The sequence below is a fragment of the Pogoniulus pusillus genome, chromosome 33 (assembly GCF_015220805.1).
Source record: "Pogoniulus pusillus isolate bPogPus1 chromosome 33, bPogPus1.pri, whole genome shotgun sequence".
Lineage (NCBI taxonomy): Eukaryota > Metazoa > Chordata > Aves > Piciformes > Lybiidae > Pogoniulus > Pogoniulus pusillus.
Genome location: NC_087296.1, coordinates 7,215,977 through 7,238,684, shown reverse-complemented (window position 1 = coordinate 7,238,684; position 22,708 = coordinate 7,215,977). Strand labels below are relative to the sequence as shown.

General features: G+C 45.1%; 3 protein-coding genes across 3 annotated transcripts; 1 reads left to right on the top strand and 2 right to left on the bottom strand.

Annotated features, from left to right (window-relative positions):
• Positions 1-342: 342 nt before the first annotated feature.
• Positions 343-2,577, bottom strand: CALHM4 (calcium homeostasis modulator family member 4). The gene is made up of 2 exons (XM_064170281.1): positions 1,809-2,577; positions 343-1,086 (listed from the first exon to the last, which is right to left on the bottom strand). Exons 1-2 carry the CDS (start codon positions 2,349-2,351, stop codon positions 682-684), a joined length of 948 nt encoding a protein of 315 aa, XP_064026351.1. The 5' UTR covers positions 2,352-2,577; the 3' UTR covers positions 343-681.
• A 4,128-nt stretch (positions 2,578-6,705) lies between these two features.
• TRAPPC3L (trafficking protein particle complex subunit 3L) lies at positions 6,706-22,574 on the top strand. Its single transcript, XM_064170118.1, has 5 exons — positions 6,706-6,747; positions 7,424-7,566; positions 9,093-9,192; positions 20,707-20,892; positions 21,717-22,574. Exons 1-5 carry the CDS (start codon positions 6,706-6,708, stop codon positions 21,834-21,836), a joined length of 591 nt encoding a protein of 196 aa, XP_064026188.1. The 3' UTR covers positions 21,837-22,574.
• Positions 14,687-19,369, bottom strand: CALHM5 (calcium homeostasis modulator family member 5). Its single transcript, XM_064170217.1, has 2 exons — positions 18,735-19,369; positions 14,687-15,148 (listed from the first exon to the last, which is right to left on the bottom strand). Exons 1-2 carry the CDS (start codon positions 19,272-19,274, stop codon positions 14,759-14,761), a joined length of 930 nt encoding a protein of 309 aa, XP_064026287.1. The 5' UTR covers positions 19,275-19,369; the 3' UTR covers positions 14,687-14,758.
• Positions 22,575-22,708: the final 134 nt, after the last annotated feature.

The window sequence follows — 22,708 nt, the reverse complement described above, 5'->3', positions numbered from 1 at the left end:
AAGCTCCTGGGGAATTGGGAGGTGTACCAAATAGCAACAGGAGACCTGACTTCACTGCTTTCAGCAAGAACACTTGCAATTTCCACAGGTGAAGTGTTTGTCCATACAGTTGCACACATGCATCCTGTGTCTCTCAGTGGACATCTTATCTCCTTATCCTAATTGCATCACTGCATCTAGGCTCAGCCTTTGCTGCTGAAGTTATCCCACACACAGACTTAGTATATACATGTTCACCTAATACAAGACAGACATGGAAGATAAGGTATTTCTGCTAGAAATCACAGAAACAAAGCTGGATATCTGCTTTTGCTCTGCTCAGAATGAATGAGACTTGCAGGGTCCAATCAAAGTGTAGCTTTAATTTTTAATGATAGGAAAGAAAAAGCATTTGGGAATACCTTTCCCTTCCAATGTGTTCTCATTCTTTTAGCACAAGTACTAGAAAGCTGTTTAAAACAGTCCACCCTAAACTAGACATAGACCATCACATCCCACAGGAGTCAGACACGATTAGAGAGGCATCCATAAGCACATGCTAAAGGACATAAACAGCATATATTTGCTTAAGTAGTTTACATATCAACATAAGGCATCAGGAAGTTCCAGAGCAGCTTCAGTCTGATATGAAGCTTGACAGATTCCTGCTTTTCCACAAGCTGTTGGTGATAACTTGGACACTCAGACCTGCATTCTGGTCTCAGGGTCCTCATCAGTCTTCAGGTATTTTCCAGTTGCAGCCTCCCTGAGTGCCCAGTCATGGAGGAGGCTGTAGTCATAGTGCTCCTCATCCACTCGTTTTAGAAAGGCCAGCCCAGAAATAGCTTGCCACTCTCGGAGAGATGGGATACGGATTGCCTTCACCTTTTCACTCCCTGGGACAAAGCCAAAGAACTTCTTTACGTGCTGCATGGCATAGAGCCTGGAGTGCTGGTCTATTGCTTCATCAAAAAGCTCCTGCTCATTATGAACATAGTTAATCCAGTATCTGAAATGCAGAAAGCTGAGTGGGGAGAGGCAGCTGGCCAAGCAGTAAGACAGGAAAACAGTGATGACAACCACAGCAATCAGAAGCCAGCCAGCCACCTTAAAAAGACAAACAAAACATACTCTTACAACTGAGTAACTTCAGAGCATGAGAAAATCTACAAGATGGTCTTTGCTTTTCCTGAATAAGGTTAACAAAGTATAAGCTTGGTAAGGATGTGCTGCCATCAATCCCAGTCCCTGCCAACTGGAGATAACCACGTACTAAAGTCTTTTTTCTATCCAGTCTGTGTAGTTCTGTTGTATAGTTTGTGAAGGGGAATCTTCTAATTCCCAGCCTGTATTAGTTTATAGCCTCTTCAAAATCAATTTTGTCTCAAGTGACAACTTAATGTTCCCCCTATTATTGACCCAGAATATAAGCTTTTAGAATTGAGTCTGATTTAAACCCCAAGATTGCGGTTTGGTTTGCTTGGAGCTCTTGCACCCTGGGCACCTTAGTCACATGTTTTTTATCCTTGAATGAAGGAGCCTCATACCCTCTCTGGCTTTTGAACTTGCATTGTCTTACTTGACAGTACTTTTCAAGATGCTACCCAAGGAAGACTATATCCTCCAGTGCCAGGTGACAATCTAGACAGCTGAACAATTACATACCTACAGTTCCATTCTACTTACAGAATCAAAGCAGGCTTCAAAAGACAGAGATCTGGCACTCAAGGCAAAAGATACTGTTTCTGCTTTCTCCTGACACCTTGGGAAATTAACTCTTGTTCCCATCACTAAACCTGCAGGCAGTAGAAGCAAGAGGAGTTACTCACTTGTGACTGGTAGCGGAGAAGGAGGAGCACTTCATCTCTTGCCCGGGTCAGCTCTGGAGGAACTAATTGACTGCATGGAAATGCTGCCAGTGTTGTTTTCTGTTCATTAACAGTAACATTAGCTCCATAATAAGGCACAAACTCACTCATGGCACAGACATAGTATGAGCCATTTATCAGGGTGACTGCTAGCCACGTTACTGGAGCAACCAAGGCTCTCCCAGTGATGCTGCACAAGACGAAGCAGATCAGCTTGCATTGCAGTAACTTGTTTGGTTTAGCCTCCTGAAGAGGAGAACTTTTGCCTGTAACTAGCCTCCAAGTCTGGTTATTCAAGGCATAACCAACAATGAGAAGGATCAGAGCAGGAACCCCTAGAAAAGCCAGTCCATAGATAAGGTTTTTGCCAGCGTGGCAGGGACAGCTGAATGTGAAGAACGAGAAGAGCTGCTGCCCGCCTATTGTCAACATTGCAATGATGGCATTAGAAAGAATGGCCTCTTTGCCCTTTAGAAAAGTTAACCACTTTGGAAGGAAAGTCATTTCAGGTCTTACTCTTCACCAAAAACTTCTGCTTTAAGTCAATAGTAGCTTTTAGCTATATCTAGTTAATATTAATGGCAGACTAGAACAGAACAAACCTCATCAGCTTCAAAGAAAACTCAAACCAAACAAGCCTACAAAGAAAAAAGCCCAAGCACAACCCCAAAGACTCCTGCTGCACTTTCTCCTTCCATTAACGTTTTGATTCTACTCCCCAATGGCCAGAACCTTGTTTGCTAGCTTTAAATACACTTGTAAACATCCATTCACGTGTTTTAATTGCTTCACTGATTCATCTCAGCTGTTGGGGAACATTTAGCTTCTAGGCAATCGTGAGCTCTGCCAGCCCCTTGCTAATTGTCTGAAACTAGCAGTCCTCCCTACCTTTTGGATGACATGCAATGCTATCAAGCTGATGATTATACTGTCAGGGTTAATTGGCAAGCTGTTTCCTAATCAATAGCAATTAACAGAAGCATGATGTGGCACTAGGAAAAACAACAAAGGAGAGCTTTCAACTGTGCTTCATAAAACTCATCCAAACAAAGCCCTTTCAGTGGACATTTAAAATGCTCCAAGATTGAAATAAAGGCAGAAACAATTTCTGAAGTTGCACAACGATTAGCATCTTTACTGTCAGTTCTGGTTCTGAGACAATTTGCTTTCTAAACGCTGTCATGTGAGGTCTAGTTTAGCTGCAGAACCGTCAGGAGTTTAGTGTTTCATCTGTAGGTGGCAAGAAATTAGCATGTCTCCTTTCCTGACAGTGTGGAATGTTTCCTTGGTAAAGGTTTTTTGGTGGCTTGTCATCTGTTCAGACAGCATCAAGCCAGACTCAGACATGCTCGTGCTAACAGCTGGCATTTATATGACATGGCCTGGGATATGGAGCTGTGAGAGTTTCTGTATGCATCATCCATCTCATTCCGTGGTCAGAAAGAGAGAGATTTCCAGAGCTGGTTGCTGAACATTGAGATGTCTGATCTGTACTTTTCACCAGTCAAGCTTTGAAACAGAGATTAATTTGAAACGTTTCCCTCCTGATTATTTTATCCGAGTCATACTTTGCTTATGGTCATGCTATTCAGTAGCTCTGGACACTCTGTGCCCCAGGCTGATCTGAATATGCAAACACTTCTGAGAGGTCTGTCTGTAATATGAACTTTTTTTTATCAGAAAGAGAAAGTAAATTAGCCAGAAAGTCCATGAGGAAAATTGTCTTCCCATTGCAGATGGCTGTCTCTAGCAGGTGTGGAGCTGGCCAGATGATGTAATAGTGTCTGACTGCACAGTCCTTCTCTTCCCTTCTCTTCCCTTCTCTTCCCTTCTCTTCCCTTCTCTTCCCTTCTCTTCCCTTCCCCTCTCCTCTCCTCTCCTCTCCTCTCCTCTCCTCTCCTCTCCTCTCCTCTCCTCTCCTCTCCTCTCCTCTCCTCTCCTCTCCTCTCCTCTCCTCTCCTCTCCTCTCCTCTCCTCTCCTCTCCTCTCCTCTCCTCTCCTCTCCTCTCCTCTCCTCTCCTCTCCTCTCCTCTCCTCTCCTCTCCTCTCCTCTCCTCTCCTCTCCTCTCCTCTCCTCTCCTCTCCTCTCCTCTCCTCTCCTCTCCTCTCCTCTCCTCTCCTTCCAGAGAGGGATGCTAATTATAACCTTCAGCTCAAAAAGTAGTTTTAACACCCCTGTTACCTGCTAGGATGGTGGGGACACTCTCATGGCTGTTATGCATGCAGATAATATCTTATACATACTCAGACCTTGTTCCTCCAAGGAACCCTACACTGGTAGGGTAGATACCTGCTTGTCTCATCCCCTGTCACAATCTGTGAACAAGGTCCTTGCTGGTAATTGGCTTTCGAAAGTATGCTACACCATTAGACAAAACTAAAAGTGATACAGAAACCTGTGGTAGCATCCAGAAACATTTGGCCATAGCTTTTCTGGAACCTCTTGTTAAGTTCTCGGTTGGTTGGGCAGAGCAGTGGCACAGCAAAGTCCCTATGCTGGTTGAACAATGCTATTTTGAAGCTTCAATTTCTTCCAGTATCCCAGGATTTTCAACAAGTTCATCTTTCCTACTAGTGGCATTCTAGCTTGGAAAAAAAAAAACAAACTACCTCTTTTAAATGCAGTGGCTATGACAGAGTTATTTAGAAGATGTGGCTTATGAGAGTCTCCCATTCTGCCTCAGTTCATTTTAAAATCTCCTTCTGGTTGCTACTGATGTTTTGTTTTGTTTTGGTTTGTTGTTGCTGTGATTTGGTTGTTTTTTCTGTTCATAAGGGAGGAAGGCTTTCTCAAGCATCCCTTGTTTACTCAAGAAACACATTAGCTGTGAAACTGAAGAGAGGTAAGGCACTGAAATATTCATAGTCAGCCTAAAGCTGTTGAATGAGGCAATTTACACAATCAATACAACAACTTTGTAGTGCTGCATTGTCACTTCTTTGGCATTTGCTTTTATGCTGTGCTGTAAATAATCCTGCTGGGTCATCCTGTTATGGAACAAATTACAGGGTTGGATCCAATTAAGAGCTCGAGCGGCACATCAAACTAAGGAGTTGGCTTTGCAGAAGAGCCCAACGTTCTCAAGTAGACATTTAGGCTCTTTGTCTGATGTCCAGGAAGAGTTAGGACTGAATTCCATCCAAAAGACCACTCTCTGAGGTGACAGCCAGCTTGCCTCTGAGGCTGAGAGATGCTTCCACCCAACACATGAGGCAAACAGGATAAGTGGGCAAACTTTAGCCATGCTTTTGCTTGTCATTTTGCAGGGCTCTGTCAGCTTGATTTTACTTAGTTCTACTAAGTGCTTGTTTTTAAGAACTGAGAATGGTTTGTAATTGTTCTTTTAAAACATATTGAAGACATCACACCTTTCTCCTCTTGTACACAGGCAAACAGGTTTCGTTCACTTGTTTGGTTTTTACTGAAATAAGGCAGCCATGGCAGAAAGGGAGAGATTGATTTTGATACCCTTCTCCACCAGATCCAGTCAAAACTCTCTCACTCATCTCCTTCTAAGAGCTCAGTTATTATTTGTGATGTGATGTGGCTGTGATAGGAATAAGCTGCATTCTCCAGCTTTGCTGGTACAGTTTTTCCAGCTGCACTTTCCCATCAGAGGATTTTGATATGTGAATTTCCATGTGTACATGTGTGCACAGAAGTAATTTCCAAGCAATACTGATGTGTTCTTAACACATATTACACTGTCTGCTCCATACTGTACCTTCCCAGAATCATAAAGTGGTTTGGGTTGGAAGTGACCTCTAAAGGTCATCTAGTCCGACCCTCCTGCAGTGAGCAGGGACATCAGTGCCATGCTCTAGTTGATTGGACAGGGCTGGATGATGGGTTGGACTGGATGATCTTGGAGGTCTCTTCCAACCTGGTTATTATATATAACAGCATTATATTCAGATGAGGCCATGTTTTTACTTCCTTTCCTAGGTGGACTCAGTGAGAGTGTATGAGGAGATAAGTCCTCTAAGGCAAGAGAACTACCTGATTCATTGCTGAGCATAACAGTGACTGTAGTCTACATTTATTGCAAAGCTAAACTAACAGATTAGGCCACATGTACCTCAGAGGGGAACAGAAAAATTAAGCTAGACCTTCCTGGATGTTTATAGCAGGGATGTTTACAAATAGGAGTAAAGATCCTCTAGAAAATGCCATTTGCACAGGCTGGCACACAGTTTGATGGACACTGTATGATGCACACCGTTTATTCCCCTGCGAGTCTGAGTACTCTGGAACTGTCCTGCCAGCTCCATGGCATCAGGGGGCTGGTATTGCCTTGTAACTCATCTGCTTCTGCCTAGGCAGACATTAGCTCACCACACTAAAGCAGTCAGAGCTGACAGAAGGCATCTTTATAGCTCCTTTAAGTTGTAAATTATCAATTTTTAATTACCTTGTGCAGCAATTATGGTTCAACTGTGCCTCTGTTCATCAGAGAGGGAACTTCTGTTAACATTCCAAACACCAAAACCTGGCGCAAACAACAGAATGAATTTGCTGTTCCTAAAGATAAAAGACATTTGGATCTCCTGTGGCTGCCCAGTTTGACTTCCCGTGGCTGTGCATTTGCCTACAAATGGCTGGAGCACTTACTGATGTTGTGTACAGCAGTGCCAGTCAAATTCCTCCCAAAGGGCTCAGTACTCATAAAGATTAGGAGCAGCATCAGCAGCATTACAGATTGCTGCAAACACATCGCATGCAAAAGGCAGAGGAGCAGAAAGGAGAAAACTTTAGAGAAGGGGCAGAGGAAATAGAGTGATTGAGAGAAAACTATGCTGCATGAAGAAGAAAAGGCATAAACTCACAATCCAGTACCCCAGGCTTTACACTAGCAGCATGTCTCGGCCACCGGGAAGAAAGCAGGAGAACCACAAAATAGTAAGCCATTTCTGTGATGTGCATGGAGTGAGACTAGCCTGTTACTGCATTGAGGTCTTTTGTAGACCCAAACAGCCTGACCATACTGAAAGGATGGGAGGGATGAGTCTGCCAGTGTAAGAACAGAGGTGCTGGCAGCATTTATGGCTACAGCGGGACCCTGTTCTAAGCTGCCAACAAGCTGCCAGCCATTAAGCAGTAATGTAAGAAAATCTGTCTATGGGACAGGAGGTGGTGGAGTCCTCATCCCTGGAGGTGTTTAAAAGGAGACTGGGTGAGGCATTTAGTGCCATGGCTTAGTTAATTAGAAGGGTTAGGTGATAGGTTGGACTCGATGATCTCAGAGGTCTTTTCCAACCTGGTTGATTCTGTGACAGGCTGTTGTAGGATGTAAGGGATGAAAATAGCTGTATCCCTCCCAAAAATGGCATTTCTGTTAAGCAAAAGCCCTGCACAGAGACTTACATGATGATCAAGTCAGACTTTGATTGTGGATTTCAGTGGTTACATGTCTGTGGGAAGTGTTTTTGATTACTGTAGATGGTGGGGCTTTTTAACTTTGTTTTTAATACACCTTTAATACTCCTTTAATAAGGAGATTCTAGAGAGGTGAGTGTTGTTCTGCTCAGGAAGCAGCAAGTGATAAGCAGCTCAAAAGTGTGGGGGGAAAAAAAAGCATTTTCTAGTTTGCTTCATTTTTGATATCCACCTTTTCTGGCAGAGCAGAGAACTTTTTGTACTCACATATGGGGCTTTGGTAGCCCAGCTGTGCAAGGACTATGAAAAAGATGAGGATGTCAACACCTGTTTAGATAGAATGTAAGTACTGCTTTAAATGTTAAGCTTGATCATCATCCCTATAGGTGTGTAACAGACATGTAAATGTGGTGCCTGGGGACACGGCTTAGCAGCAGACTGGGTAGTGTTAGATTAATGGTTGAACTCTGTGATCTTAAATGCCATTTCCAGCCTAAATGATTCTGTGATTCTGTTTTGCTCACTATGTAGTTACTGCCCTATGTTGTTAATGTGTGAGAGCTAGGAATGAATATTTGGTTTATAAAAAAAATCCGTTTAATTCCATCCTTTTAAAATTTACTTTCTCTGAAATCGTGCTCAGCACTGCTCAGACCACACCTTGAGTGCTGTGTCCAGTTCTGGGCTCCTCAATTCAAGAGAGGCGTTGAAGTACCGAACGTGTCCACAGGAGGGCGACAAAGCTGAGGAGGGGCCTGGAGCACAGCCCTGTGAGGGGAGGCAGAGGGAGCTGGGGGGGTGCAGCCTGCAGCAGAGGAGGCTCAGGGCAGAGCTCATTGCTGTCTGCAACTACCTGAAGGGAGGCTGTAGCCAGGTGGGGTTAGTCTCTTCTGCCAGGCAATCAGCAACAGAACAAGGGGACACAGTCTCAAGTTGTGCCAGGGCAGGTCTAGGCTGGATGTTAGGAGGGAGCTGTTGGCAGAGAGAGTGATTGGCATTGGAATGGGCTGCCCAGGGAGGTGGTGGAGTCACCAACCCTGGAGATGTTCCCAAAAAGCCTGGATGAGGCACTTAGTGCCATGGTCTGGTTGCTTGGCTAGGGCTGGGTGCTAGGTTGGACTGAATGATCTTGGAGGTCTCTTCCAACCTGGCTGATTCTATGAGTCTATGAAATGTTAGTGTTTAAGCAGAAGATGATGGCAGTGTAGTACTGAAGCTATATATAAGCTAGCAACATTTTAATTCTTTCTGCAAGTAGTAGATGAAAGAAGAGAACATGTTAGAAAAAAAGACAAAGAGAAAATTGTGGAGGAAGAGCAAAAACTGAGCTGAAGAGATAAGAGGGTACAATGAGAGACCAGACCTGAGTCTGTTTTCTGTGGGTCTTCTTGGCACCTGAATGTTGCAGTGAGGGTGTTGAGGATTTACTGAAGTCCCTGCCAGCCTAGAGGTGGATGCTCTGACCTGAAGGGGCAGTTGCTTTCTTTTACTTGACAGAGACAGTGTGAGGTGCACTCTGGGGCTTAGGAAAGGATGGATAAAAAGCTGTGCTGTGTTATCCTATCCCATTTTCAGTGAGACAGCAGTATTTGTCAGGTGTAGCATTTAATTATCACAGTCATATGTCCAACATCTGCCATTTATTCATAAACACAAATGCATGTGCAGACAAGGTGTATACAAATAACATCCTTGCCAGGATCCCATAGAAAGAAGAATCTAGACCAGCCTGATCTGTGCTCCTCTAAGCCATTCATTTAGGAGCACGCAGCTGTTCTGCTGAGACAGCACAAGAGACAGCTTAGGGAGATGCTAGGTGGAAAGAAGCTGCCCGTTTTGCAGGTTAACCTTCTTTCTTTTCTCCGTAGGGGATATGGCATTGGTGTAAGGCTGATTGATGACTTTTTAGCTCGTTCAGCCGTGAAAAAGTGCCGCAGCTACTCTGAAACTGCAGACACCATTGCGCAGGTAAATATGGTTTATGGTCTCCAGAGCTTCATCAGCTTCAGGGGTCTTAGCTTTTCCCTCCTCCTCTATCACCTGGCTCCAATTCCTGCTATATCAGAAGTGCCTTATGAAAACCCACTCGTCTCCATAATCACACTCATGCTTCCATGAGGTGAAACGCAGCCTTTTCCTTATCTACAACTTTGTATCAGCTAGTAGCTCACAGAGGCTGACCATGAGAAGAGAGCAGTTTCTACCTCTAGCATAGTGCTGCATGAAGCTGGGACAAGAAAATCCCAGCATTCAGTAGAACACACATACAAAAAGTCATCTTTAGTAAGATAAATGTTGTGCAGCTGGTCTTGATAAACCCACAGCAGTAAATTCACCACTCTCTGCAGGCTGTACTTCAAATGAGACTTACTGGGAGAAATCAAGCTGTACGAGGAGATTGGGACAAACTTTAAAGCACAGTCTCTTGAAAAAGACTATTTTTAGCAAGCCAAGGGGAGTTCTGTAGTAGGAGGATAACCTTCCTGAGGCAAGATGTGATCTGGGAAGCATTTCTGCATTTCTTTGGCAAACTGTTTTAAAAATAGTCTTCAGGCACACTTGTCAGAGGCACCTAACAGCAAAACCAATGTAAAGTCACCCAGCAGGTAGCTGCAAACAGCTGTTAGAGCTGCCAGTTAGGAATTACAGAGCTGCTTACACCAACTCTTTAACTCTTCAGCAGTACTGCTCTCAGGAGAAAGTGTTTCGATACTTAACTGCACTAACTCTTGGGAGGCAGAAATCTGTTTCAGCGTGTGGAGTAAAACCAGTTCAAGTAATTAAAGCAGTTAGTTCAATTAGTTATAGCCAGGCAGCCTGTAAACATAGCTGTCATCCTGCAGTCCTTTGGAAAGCAAAGGAGAAGCCTGGAAGATCAGGCTGGGGCTGTTCCCTGTGGGAATGGAAAGAGATGAAGCAAAGGGGAAAACAGAAAATGAAGAGCACAAAGCCAGCTTGCTGTGTTAGGAATTGATCACCAAGGAAAAGTGCTTCTAAGCAGTGGCCAAGGTCTTAAATCTTCAACTGCTGGTTCAGCCTGCAAATCTTGGGTTTGCTGCTAGCTTATATGGGTCTGGAGAGGGACCAGCAGCTTTTGATGGTGAGCCAAAATGAGTCCTTCTGCTCTGAGTTCTCTGACTTCTCGCGTTGGTGTCGTGATTTAGCTTGGTTACAGTTGGGATTGGATATAAAAATAAGAAACCAGACTGTGTAAAAGAAGGCTTTCTGCTCACTGGCAAATTGGAATAATGAATGGAAACCAATTCAGGAATGAAACTAAGAACAAAGCTCAGCTGAAGAAGTAATTCCCAAGACGGGATTCAGAATGGGGATCTGAGTGCACTGTGTAACATTTCTGAGTATATGGAATCAGCAACAGATGACAAGACCTTTAAAACATCTGGAACTTCCCAAACACTCTCTGTGGAAAAGTACTGTGACTGAGAAGCATGCTGGCAAAAATGTTATTTTGGCTGCCTTTCTGCTTCCAAGGAGACTAATTCTGGTCCTTTGTTATTTCGAGGCAATCCCAAGCACAGATCCAGGCTGGGCAGTGAGTGGCTGGAGAGAAGCCCTGAGGAGAGGGATTTGGGGGTGCTGGTGGATGAGAAGCTCAACATGAGCCAGCAGTGTGCACTTGCAGCCCACAAAGATAACCAGAACCTGGGCTGCAGCAGGAGAAGTGTGGGCAGCAGGGCCAGGGAGGTGATTCTCCCCCTCTACTCCACTCTGGGGAGACCCCACCTAGAGTACTGCATCCAGTTCTGGAGCCACTATTACAAGAGGGATGTGGAGATGCTGGAGCATGTCCAGAGAAGGGCTATGAGGATGCTCAGAGGGCTGCAGCAGCTCTGCTGTGAGGACAGACTGAAAGAGTTGGGGCTGTTCAGTCTGCAGAAGAGGAGGCTCCCAGGTGACCTTCTTGTGGTCTTCCAGTATCTGAAGTGGGATACAGAAAAGCTGGGGAGGGACTTTTTAGGCTATTAGAGAGTGACAGGACTGGGGGGAATGGAGCAAAGCTGGAGGTGGGGAAATTCGGCTTGGCTGTGAGGAGGAAGTTCTTGAGCATGAGAGTGGTGAGAGGCTGGAATGGGTTGCCCAGGGAGGTGGTTGAGGCTGCATGGCTGGAGGTGTTTAAGGCCAGGCTGGATGAGGCTGTGGGCAGCCTGATCTAGGGTAGAGTGTCCCTGCTTGTCCTGTCCCAGGGAGCAGTGAGCAGAGCCTGTCCCCCCCTCCTTGACCCCAGCCCTCAGATATTTACAGACATTTATTAAATCCCCTCTCAGTCTTCTCTTCTCCAGCCTAGGCAGCCCCAGGTCCCTCAGCCTCTCCTCATCAGGCAGTGTTCAGTCCCCTCATCATCCTCGTAGTCCTCCCATGGACTCTCTTGAGCAGGTCCCTTTTTAAACTATAACCCCATGGAATATAATAGTATAGTAGAATGTAACACAATGTAATACCACAATGTGATACCATGGACTTGCAAGTAACATTTTCCAAGCAGAGACTTTGCTGTCATTTTGCTGGGGAGCCTGTGTACATGTCTAAGCAGTATTTTACTCCTTCCTAGAGATGAGATGGATTTATGGATGCAGCTTTCAAGCCCACTCTTTACTTTCACTTTTTTGTTTGGAATCACAAAGACTGGGCAAACCTTTGTTTTGTCCTCTGAGAAGTTACACAAAGTAGTTTTAAAGGCATCTCCGTGGAGTCAGAGTCTGGGTTTAAACAAAACCTTTGTATCTATCCATCAAATTACTTATCTATGTGCTTAGATTATTTTTTTTTCTGTTTGCCTGCAGAAGAGGAGTCTCAGGGCAGAGCTCATTGCTGTCTGCAACTACCTGAAAGGAGACTGTAGCCAGGTGGTGTTGGTCTCTTCTGCCAGGCAACCAGCAACAGAACAAGGGGACAAAATCTCAAGTTGTGCTGTGGGAGGTCTAGGCTGGATGTTAAGAGGAATTTGTTGGCAGAGAGAGTGATTGGCATTGGAATGGGCTGCCCAGGGAGGTGATGAAGTCGACATCCCTGGAGATGTTCAAGAAAAGACTGGATGAGGCACTTAGTACCATGGATAGGTTGATTGGCTACGGCTGGGTGCTGGGTTGGACTGGATGATCTTGGAGGTCTCTTCCAACCTGGTTAATTCTATGATTCTAAGACTTGTAAATTTGGTTTGTTTTTTTTTACAATGTTCACTTCATAAGTTTGCAGTTTCCTCCTTAATGTGGTGCATCACTGCAAACCAGCTCCTGGGTTTGCATAATTCCCAGACAAGTTCTTCTTTTATGCAGGAAAAGTTAACAAAAGCATTTGGACAGATTTGTGATACTGTAATGCAGAATGCAGCTGAAATGAAATTGAAAGCATATGAGGGCTTAGCACAGTTAAGTGGTTCATGTACCAAGGACTTGCAGTTTGGTGGAGCAGCAAATGTGTAATGGAAGAAGAGCTGAGAGAGTTCAAATGAGAAAAGTGGAAGGAATAACAAACTGAGGGACAAAGCACAGAGAGCTGAGCTGAACTTTCCTGTTTATTTGTGCACTCCTATTTTGATTGGCATCAGAGTTATGGCAAATCTAAATTCTCCCAGGGAAAATGTTGATTGTGCTGGGGGTTTTGTTCTTCAGTTTGTTTTGGATAATGGTGGAAGTAGTCTTCACCTCTTTCTGAGCTGCCACAGCAGCTGCTGAACTTCAGGGACAATACAAAACAGCTTTTTGTGATAGCTGCTTGAAGCTGAGGGTTACATTGCCCCAAACCAGATTCCAGTTGAAAATAACAAACTGGCTTTTATTTTTGTCTGTTTTTAGCTGTATCCCAGCATCCACATGGCAATTGCATTAAGTCACAGGCACTTTGGTAAGATAATGCAGTTACACAGCCCTGGGAGTGAGAGTCAGTGAGATCTGGGCTGCTACCAGGCACATGTTGCAAGCACTAAGCGTTCAGCAGCTGCTCTTGGGAGGTGGAGACCCTCTCAATATCAATTACCTATGAACACGAAGCAAGGTAAGGATGAAGAGGGAAGAATGCTCCTTGGTTTTGCCCCTCTGTGGTAAAGGAGAAGGCTGGGCTGGAAAGTGCTCCTGTTTCATATGGTCCTGGCTACTCAAGTGCACAGCTTTGAGCTTTCTCCTGAGGAAAAAGATGGTGCAAAAGTTCAAAGTGAGATCACTCTCTCCTCCCACCTTTCCCTCTGCCAACTACCTTTTTCCTCTGTCTCATCCTCATCCTTACATCAGTCCACTTCTTTCCCCTATTCTCTGATCAGCTCTTTAACCTACCGAGTGTCATCCACTTTGGATCTCTGCTTGGTTTGATTTTCTTGTACTAGTGAGGATGAAGGTGGAAAGACAGCTTTGGGAAGGGACATTTGGCCCAGCAGGTGGGGACATGGTGTTAGGTGATATCTCCTTTCCCCATTTTTTTAACCATTTCATAGAATCATAGAATTTCAGGGGCTGGGAGGGACCTGGAAAGCTCATCCAGTCCACCCCCCCTGCCAAGGCAGCATCACCTAGACCAGATCACACAGGAATGTATCCAGGTGGGTTTTGAATATCTCCAGAGAGGGAGACTCCACAACCCCCTGGGCAGCCTGTTCCAGTGTTCTGTCACCCTCACAGGGAAAAAAGATCCTCCTCATGTTTAAATGAAACTTCCTGTGCCTCAGCTTCCACCCATTGCCCCTTCTCCTGCCATCATGCATCACTGAGCAGAGCCTGGCTCCAGCCTCCTGGCACTCACCCTTTATGTATTTGTAAACACTGATGAGGTCACCTCTCAGTCTCCTCTTCTCCAAGCTAAAGAGCCTCAACTCCCTCAGTCTCTCTTCATAAAAGAGATGTTCCATTCCCTTCATTGTCCTTGTGGCTTTGTGGCTCTTGGTAATTTCAAGTTCTTGCCCTACAGTTGGGCTCTAGGATGTGTCCAAAAGTTTACCTGCCACCCCTCTGTCAATGCACATCACTGCCCCATGTCCCAGGCAAGAGGTCTCAGGAACTAGGAGAGCAGGGCTGATCACCATGACCTCTGTAGCATTCTAGGTGTAACAGAAGTCCAAAGACACCAAGATGTCTTCTGTGAGCACTGGTGCCTCAGAACACTGCTGTACCTGCAAATTATCTGGAAGCAAACCCTTTCCATGGGCTGTCAGGAAGCCACACACATCTTCTGTTGTTACAATCACACCTTTTAAGTGGTGTTACTGTATGAAAGGCTCTTGATTTACATAGGGCAAGCACATTTTAATGTAAGTTATTGTGGAAACCCTCTTGTAGAAGTCATTATTCATGTCTTCTTGCAGTCAGTGCTTGATTTGGAGCCAGCATTGAACCTTAGGTGCTATGGAGGATTGCAGCCTTTTCACTGATGTAGAGAAGTAATTTCATTACATCCCTTTAGGACAGGCTTGTAATAGGGAGGGACTGTGGTGAAGAAGAAAGAGGCCATTGTGAAAAGATACAGAGATGGACCCAGCTAGAAGTATTCTGTGTTAGCAGGGTGTAAAAACCCTGAAAATATATTTGGCCTAGGGTATGTCCCTTCTGTCTACAAAGTCCAGCATTGTCTCTCTCTCCTCACTGATTTCTTTCTGGCCTTCTTCAACTAGCCTGTGAATTGTGCTATAATGCTGCTTGCTGCTGCTGAAGGAATGGAGCTGGGAAGCATCTTCCCATGCCTGAAAATCTGGCAGAGGAATAATTTCTGGCTCCTTGTTCTCAAAGAAGCACTTCAGGTTGCGCTCGCTCAGCTTGGTGGCATACAGCTGGAAAATCTGCTCCAGTTGTTCCTTCTCCTTCTGGGCATACACCCTCCAGAACATCAACTGGAGGTGGCTGACTTTCGACTGGCAGCTGGCACAGCATGTGGTTAGCAGGGAGAGGAGAGCTGTGGTAACTATCACACACCAGCCTAAGATCTGAGAAAACAAAAGAAATGAGTTTCTGGTTAAAAAGGCCCAAGTGATGCTGCTACTTAAGTCAGGAGTGTCCAAAAGAGCAACCACTGCTTGTATAAGGGCATGCCACTCCTCCTGGGACACTGCTCTGGGCATCTCATCCCACTTTCCACTCAGTGCCTGGCATCAATTCCAATGGAGAGGCTACATGAGGACCGAAGGCAGGTAGAAGATGTCAGGATTGAGGCTCCTCACTAGCCCTCATTTTGATGTCTCTTTCCCAGGAATGCAAAAGCTGGTTGAATTTTGCAGTGGAAAGTAAAACACTCCAGATAACTTGGCTTGCACATCAGTCTGGCTGCCTCCTCATGCCATTGTATAACAAAGGGAACTTGTTGCCAACAGCAACAAGAGCAATAGCAGTGGAAGGCTCCAGGACAAATGGTATCAAATCAGACCTCAACTACACAATTACAGAATCACAGAATTGTCAGGGCTGGAAGGGACCTCAAGGATCTTCCAGTTCCAGCCACCCTGACATGGGCAGGGACACCTCACACTAGATCAGGTTGCCCAGAGCCACACTCAGCTTGGCCTTAAAAACATCTAGGGATGAGGCTTCCACCACCTCCCTGGGCAACCTGTTCCAGTGTTTCACCACCATTATGATGAAGAACTTCGGTGAAGAACTTCTTCCTAACATCTAATCTAAATCTCCCCTCCTCTAGGTTGGATCCATTCCCCCCAGTCCTATCACTACCTAACACCCTGCAAAGTCCTTTCCCAGCTTTCTTGTAGCCCCCTTCAGATACCAGAAGGCCACAATAAGGTCTCCTTGGAACCTTCTCTTCTGCAAACTGAACAACCCCAACTGTCTCAGCCTGTCCTCATAGACTCTGATCATCTTGGAGGTCTCTTCCAACCTGGTTGATTCTATGATTCTTGTGCATGAATAAAAACCTAAATATGTCTAAATAATCACTCCTATATTGTTGATTATTGAATATGGATGAGGGCTCATTGCAAAAACTGTAACCATCTGGCATGTGGCCTGTCGGAACTGCTCACTGAGTTCTGTCACACAGAGGGAAAAGTGCATGTGGAGGATAAAGTATCACAACTGCTAGGTGGGAAATGATTTTCTGTCTTCTGAGAGCATTCAATAACAATGCAAGAATTAGGATTGGGATACAATTCTGAATTGTGACCAAATGCAAAACCAAAAGAAGTTAACTTTTATCCCAGCTGAATCTACCTTATAAACTCAGGTATTTTTAAATGTTTGTTTCTTTGTTTTTTTCCAGATCTCTTCTAATTAAAAAATTAAAATTCAAATCCTAACCCAAACAACTTCACTGAGAGAGTCATTGGATACTGGAATGGGCTGCCCGGGGAGGTGGTGGAGTCGCCGTCCCTGGAGCTGTTCAAGGCAAGGTTGGATGTGGCACTTGGTGCCATGGTCTAGCCTTGAGCTCTGTGGTAAAGGGTTGGACTTGATGATCTGTGAGGTCTCTTCCAACCTTGGTGATACTGTGATACTGTGAACTGCATTCAGTAGCTAAAAGGAGTACATAGGATGGTTTACAATTGAAGGAGCATTGCTCAATTCTTTTACCAAGAGATTCATTGAAATCCATGCTGTCCCTGTGAACTTTCTTGACTTGGCAGAATCATCCTTTTGTAGTGGGAAATAACTTTTAAGCCAAGACTGGTTCAAAATTGCCTTCTTGTCCAATCCTGTCAGAATGCTGGGAGGAGAGGGCATGAGAAAGAAGAAATAGTGTGTGCATTGGCAGGTCTGTGTTGGGGCTGGAATAGAGCCCAGTTCCACTACTCTCTGATTAGAAATAGTTGCTGTAGTTGGAGAGAATTTTCTCTTGCTGAAATATGCTTCCCCAGCATCACTTAAACTTTTGTTGTTGTTTATTTTTAGCAACTTCAGAGCTGGAGAAAAATCTGTTAAGAATATTTCAAAAGAAAGAGCTACCTCTAGGATTAAAGCAAGGGCTGAGGGTAGGAAAATGTGCTTCAACTTGTTATTATGGGGTGTTCTTCTCTAAGGAGAGCCGTGGTGTGAACTCAGTTTTTTCCTAACTAGACAATAGTTTTGTCCTCCTACTCCACTGCAACGTGTGGCATTTGCAATAAAAAAAATGCTTGTTTTCAATCAGTGGAACAGATTCCAGTGTGGAGCCAATCTAGGTTTCAAAGACCCCTATGAACTGGGACTGATTTCCCATGCTTAGTGATACAGAAACAAGCAACCTTTCTCATGTGGACTCTGGTACTGAGGTGAAAAAAATAACCACCAGTAAAGATCTGCATTTAGCTGAGGGAATATAAAGCCTCCTTGGGGAAATACATGAAACAGAGATGCTTCACAAAGAGTTATTCTTAGGGACTGACTTTGCCTTCTTTTCCCAGTCACTTTGTAGTGGCTGTTTCAGAAACTTTTCTTTGTAGCAACTTTTCTCTTCCCTGCAGCTTGGAGAATGGACCCATGTATTATCCTTTAAGCTGAGTTGCTGCTCTTGTACTGTTTCCTATGCATACAACGTAAAGTCTTAAGCACTACTTGTTATTTCCTTCTGAAGCTCTCCAGTGAACTGATTTGTCTGCAGCACAGGCTTTGTCTGCATTCCAGTCCTACTTGTGTGAGGCCTTCAAAATGAAACTTGCTTTTGGGGAGGAAATGGTTTCAAATGGACACAGCTGTGTGACAAAAGCTTGCCGACTCCACAGACTGGTTTTGTTTCCTGCTGACAATCATCTTTCCATCATTTTCTGTAGTCTTTTCCCCCACCTTTGCTTTGATTTTTTTGTCTCTGAGTTTGCATTCCAAGGCAGTAGAACCATACTAGAGAAATACAGTAAAATATGATCTCAGCTTTGCATGTTCTGCCTTTTTTCTTTTGATTTTCATGCTTCTTCCTTCCTCCAAGCAGCACAAAAACATCCTCTGCCCTGGCATCATGAACATGAGCAACAGGAACAGAAACCTGTTTATGTAAGCCTGTCACAAATCTTATTATTCCAGTATTTGTCTACTGTTAGTGACCTAAGACTTCATTATGCTTTTCATGATGGCAAAACTAGGAGTGTGGCATGGATTTTTTAATAGGTCATAGAATCATAGAATCATAGACTCAACCAGGTTGGAAGAGACCTCCAAGATCATCCAGTCCAACCTATCCCCCAGCCCTATCCAGTCAACCAGACCATGGCACCAAGTGCCTCATCCAGTCTTTTCTTGAAGACCTCCAGGGACGGTGCCTCCACCACCTCCCTGACATCTGTTAATTCAGCTTCCTAAACAACCCAGTAGTTTTTAGAGTTGCTTTTCTCTCTGTTGAGGAAAACAGATTTTAGGTTATCTGATCTTATTGATCCTTCACACACACCCCACACACACCACACACACAGAGGAGGTATGGCACAGCTCAGACTGAACTCAAAGATCAATTGATTGTATTGTGCAAACCTGCATCATGCCAAAAAGTTTATGTGAACTCAGTGGGTTTATCTCAGCATCTGGCATCAGACTCTTCCCCAGACAGTTAACAGTGGTAGCACAAACTGCTTCATGCTCTGTATTTATTCTCCTTACCTGGGACTGTGCTTGAAGAGTTCGCTTCAGCTCGTCGCTCTCTGAAGCTGGCATGGAGCTCTTGTCACAGGCCACCTTGTGCAGTTCTTGCAAGCACTGTGCAGATTTGCTGTTGCAAACTGCATGTAAGTAGGCAGGGTTTTTCAAGCCGCTCATGGCACACTCGTAAAAAGTCCCGTTGAGCAGCGCCACCGAAAGCCACATCACTGGGGCTACCAGGGCGTTTAAAGTGATCTGTCCAAAGACATAGAAGAAGTGGCAGATATTCCCCCTGGGGAATATTTTCCTGGGATTCACCCAGCAGCCTGTGAAGAGTTTCCAGGTTTTGCTGTTCATGAAATATCCAATAACCAGCAAGACAAAAGCCGGGGAGAAGAGGAATACCAAACCATACCTGAAGTTTTCATTGCTGCAGGGACATCTGAAAGCAACAAGAGAAAACACACGTTCACCTCCCATGGTCAGCAGCGCCATGAAACTGTAACCTATGGCAGTTTTCTGGTTCATAAAGAATTTCAGGATTGTTTGGAAACCATCCATGGTTGATACTCACTAAGGAGGTAAAAAAAAAATCACCGCTCTTCTCTTGGGTGGGAGCAGCCTGTAGCGGTGCGGCAGGGGAGAGCTCTCCAGAGCAGCTCGCTGCTAGGCTGCCTGCGTGGGCAGGCTCCGGGTAGCGCCGTGATGTCAGCGCCTGCAGCAGCGCCGCCCGGGGACAGCTAGCGCGGCAGATGCTGCGCACTCACAGGCAACATGCGGCCGCGGCTAAAGGACAGCAACCCCTGAGAGATGTCATCCAACAAGTCTGCAGCCGTGGCAGTCGTCTTCTTGCTGCGTTGCTGGGTTTTTTGTGGGTGCAGACGGAGATCAGAGTCAGTGCACGCACTGGCCAGCTGCGGGAGTTGGTGAGCTGTCATTATGGAAGTTGCTGGCAGCGCAGTGAAGGGCCTAATATGGATGCTAATGGTCCCAAGGGTGTGTTACGTGAGTGAAAGCAGACGTGTAATAGCAGTAAAACCTCTTTGCGTGGGGTTGTAAGTGTGGGAACACCAAAGACAAAGTAGGCAGCCTTCTGCTGTACTTCCCTGGAGGGTCACGTAGCTCCAGGTTTTTGTCTCTGCCTCCAGCTGATCATAGAGGAGACAAATCTAGTTTGATTTCCAGCTTGTCTGGTCCTTCCTCCTGTTTTCCTGGGGTAAAGCTGTTCAACAGCATGCTGCATCTGGAAGTTGCACCTCTGGTTAGCACACAACACATTTAAGCATGAGAGTTTCATCTCTTTGCAGGTTGCTTTCAAGATGTACCTTGGGGTCACCCCTGGTGTAACCTGCTCCAGATTTTTGTCTCTGGTTCCAGCTGATCATAGAGGAGACAAATCTAGTTTGATTTCCAGCCTGTTTGGTCCTTCCTCCTGTTTGCCTGGGTTAAAGGTGGTCAACAGCATGCTGCATCTGGAAGTTGCACCTCTGGTTTGCACACAACACATTCAAGCATCAGCGTTTCATCTCTCTGCAGGATGCTTTCAAGATGTACCTTGGGGTCACCCCTGGTGTAACCTGCTCCAGATTTTTGTCTCTGGTTCCAGCTGATCATAGAGGAGACAAATCTAGTTTGATTTCCAGCCTGTTTGGTCCTTCCTCCTGTTTGCCTGGGTTAAAGGTGGTCAACAGCATGCTGCATCTGGAAGTTGCACCTCTGGTTTGCACACAACACATTCAAGCATCAGCGTTTCATCTCTTTGCAGGTTGCTTTCAAGATGTACCTTGGGGTCACACTCAGTGTAATCTGTTCCAGATTTTTGTCTCTGGCTCCAGCTGATCATAGAGGAGACAAACCTAGTTTGATTTCCAGCCTGTCTGGCCCTTCCCCTGTTTTCCTGGGTTAAAGCTGGTCTACAGCATGCTGCATGTGGAAGTTTCACCTGCCGCTTGCACACAATAGATTTAAGCGTCAGAGTTTCATCTCTTTGCAGATTGCTTTCAAGATGTACCTTGGGGTCACCCCCAGTGTGACCTGCAGTAGTCCTGCAGGAAATGAATTTTCCTTAATCCTGGACCAAAACCCACTAGTAGACTTTGTGGAGGAGCTGCCAGCAGAACGAGCATCGCTTTGCTACTGTAACCTCCTCTGTGGGGTGATTCGAGGTGCTTTGGAAATGGTAAGGGAGTGCACACCTGTTTTCTCCATCCTTTGTTAATATGCAGAGGCAAAGGAAAGCAAAACCACTTGCTGGGGTAAATCGAGGGAATTTAGTAGTGTTTCATCTCTCTCTCAGATTTTATGTCAGTGTCTAAATAAAAGAGGGCCAGAGTGATCCTGGATGCTGAGAGGGAGAAGCACACAGGTTGGCTTGTCTCCACACCATCCCTGCTTGGCTCTTCACTGTCTGACATTGGTGCCAAAACCAGGTGGGACAGGAAGCCACCTAACACACGATGTGAGAGCCAGAGGAGCAAACTGATCTCCTTGACTGCTCCATGAGCCTATCTCATTTCTCTGCATAGATGTAACCAGTAATAGCCAAGCTTGATTCTTTCCAAATAGGTGAAGGTAAATAATGCTGCCAGGTTACTGCAGTGCCTGCTGAAAGGGAGAAGAAAGTACGATGGAAAAAGCAGAGCATCAGAAGTGTATCAGATGGCATTCCATCTGATCTAAGACTAATGAGCAAGAGTGCTATGGCATGAGTGTTAGTGCATGACCAGGAAATGTTGTGACCACAAAATCCTCAAGTACACCACTTAGGCTGCTGGAAGAAAGCAAAGCACTGGCATGAAGGGCAAAGTAATACCCATATCCTACTGTCTATGACTTTGTTTGTATTAACTTAGTTGGGAAAGCTATTCTAAAACAATCTAGAAGTCTGTTTCTTTCAAAAGCTGAGAAAGGGGATCCCCTTGTGGTAAGAGAAAAAACTTTAGCTGAAGGAGGGGGGATACTGGGATTTTCTTTGCTTAGCTGATCAGACCTGACTCTTTGCAGGTTCACTTAGCAGCTGAAGTTACCTTCCTCCAGGACAGACTGAGGGGTGATGCCGTGACAGAAATAGGAATTACATTTTTAAGGAAGGCTGAAGACAGAAAGCACAAAAGAAATAAATGAACGAAGCATCAGGAGAAACCCTTGCTGAGAGATGTGTTGTGCCTTTTACTTCTGAGGAAGACCTGCTGGGTAAAAATGACTTGGCTGAGCCAGTTGCACCAGCTGTACATTTGAATGGTGAAGTGATGCAGACAGCAAACAGGAGGATCAGAGCAAATATCAGTATAAAGATCTAAATGACCTGTCCTTCCTTCTCATATAACCATGCTCTTGAGCTCAGTGAATGTTTTATCTCAGTATTTGATGCATGATGAGTGCAAAATATTCATTCAGATGCCAACATTTTTTTGCAGATAGAAACTAACACCTTTTCCTGTGCTTCATTTTTTGGTTGGTAATCTTTCAAAGCACAGCTGCCAAGAGGTGCTTCATTTTGCTGGCTGTTTGTGCTTAGGAATAATGAATTTATCTGCTGTGACTGCTGTATGGAGGTGCCTGCTTTGATGTGTAATGGTTTGCTGTTCGTAGTCTTCCTAGACAGGGATGTGGCTTCACAGATGGCAGGCACCTGTTTGGTTCTTTAAGGCTCTCTCAAGTCCCATATGCAGTTTTGCTGGCATGCCCCTTCAGCCCTGTGCATACACCAGACTGCAGCACTCTGACAGCTGCAACAATGCTTGTGTTGCTTCGAGCTGTGGAGCTTTTCATTTCAGCCTTCACTTCAACAGTACTGCCCTTATGACCAAAATGAATAATGCATGGTGTACTTAATGTGTACTCACTGCAGATCTGTGTTCACCCAAGCCTATGTCAATAAAAATTCAGAGCTTGCCACACAACTCTTTCGCTGCTCGTGTCTGTTCTTACCTGATCTTCATCAGTGGCTGTGGAGCAGCCTTCTCACCACAACATGACTGGGAAGTGGAGGCATA

Excerpts from the sequence above, each read along its gene's own strand:
- TRAPPC3L (XM_064170118.1), top strand. The coding sequence starts at position 6,706 with ATGTCTCGGCCACCGGGAAGAAAGCAGGAGAACCACAAAATA. Across the intron at positions 6,748-7,423 it reads AGCAGGAGAACCACAAAATA|CATTTTCTAGTTTGCTTCAT; the intron begins GTAAGCCATTTC and ends GGGAAAAAAAAG. Across the intron at positions 9,193-20,706 it reads CTGCAGACACCATTGCGCAG|ATTGCTTTCAAGATGTACCT; the intron begins GTAAATATGGTT and ends ATCTCTTTGCAG.
- CALHM5 (XM_064170217.1), bottom strand. The coding sequence starts at position 19,274 with ATGGATGGTTTCCAAACAATCCTGAAATTCTTTATGAACCAGAAAACT. Across the intron at positions 15,149-18,734 it reads CTCTTCAAGCACAGTCCCAG|ATCTTAGGCTGGTGTGTGAT; the intron begins GTAAGGAGAATA and ends TTGTTTTCTCAG.
- CALHM4 (XM_064170281.1), bottom strand. The coding sequence starts at position 2,351 with ATGACTTTCCTTCCAAAGTGGTTAACTTTTCTAAAGGGCAAAGAGGCC. Across the intron at positions 1,087-1,808 it reads TTCTCCGCTACCAGTCACAA|GTGGCTGGCTGGCTTCTGAT; the intron begins GTGAGTAACTCC and ends TGTCTTTTTAAG.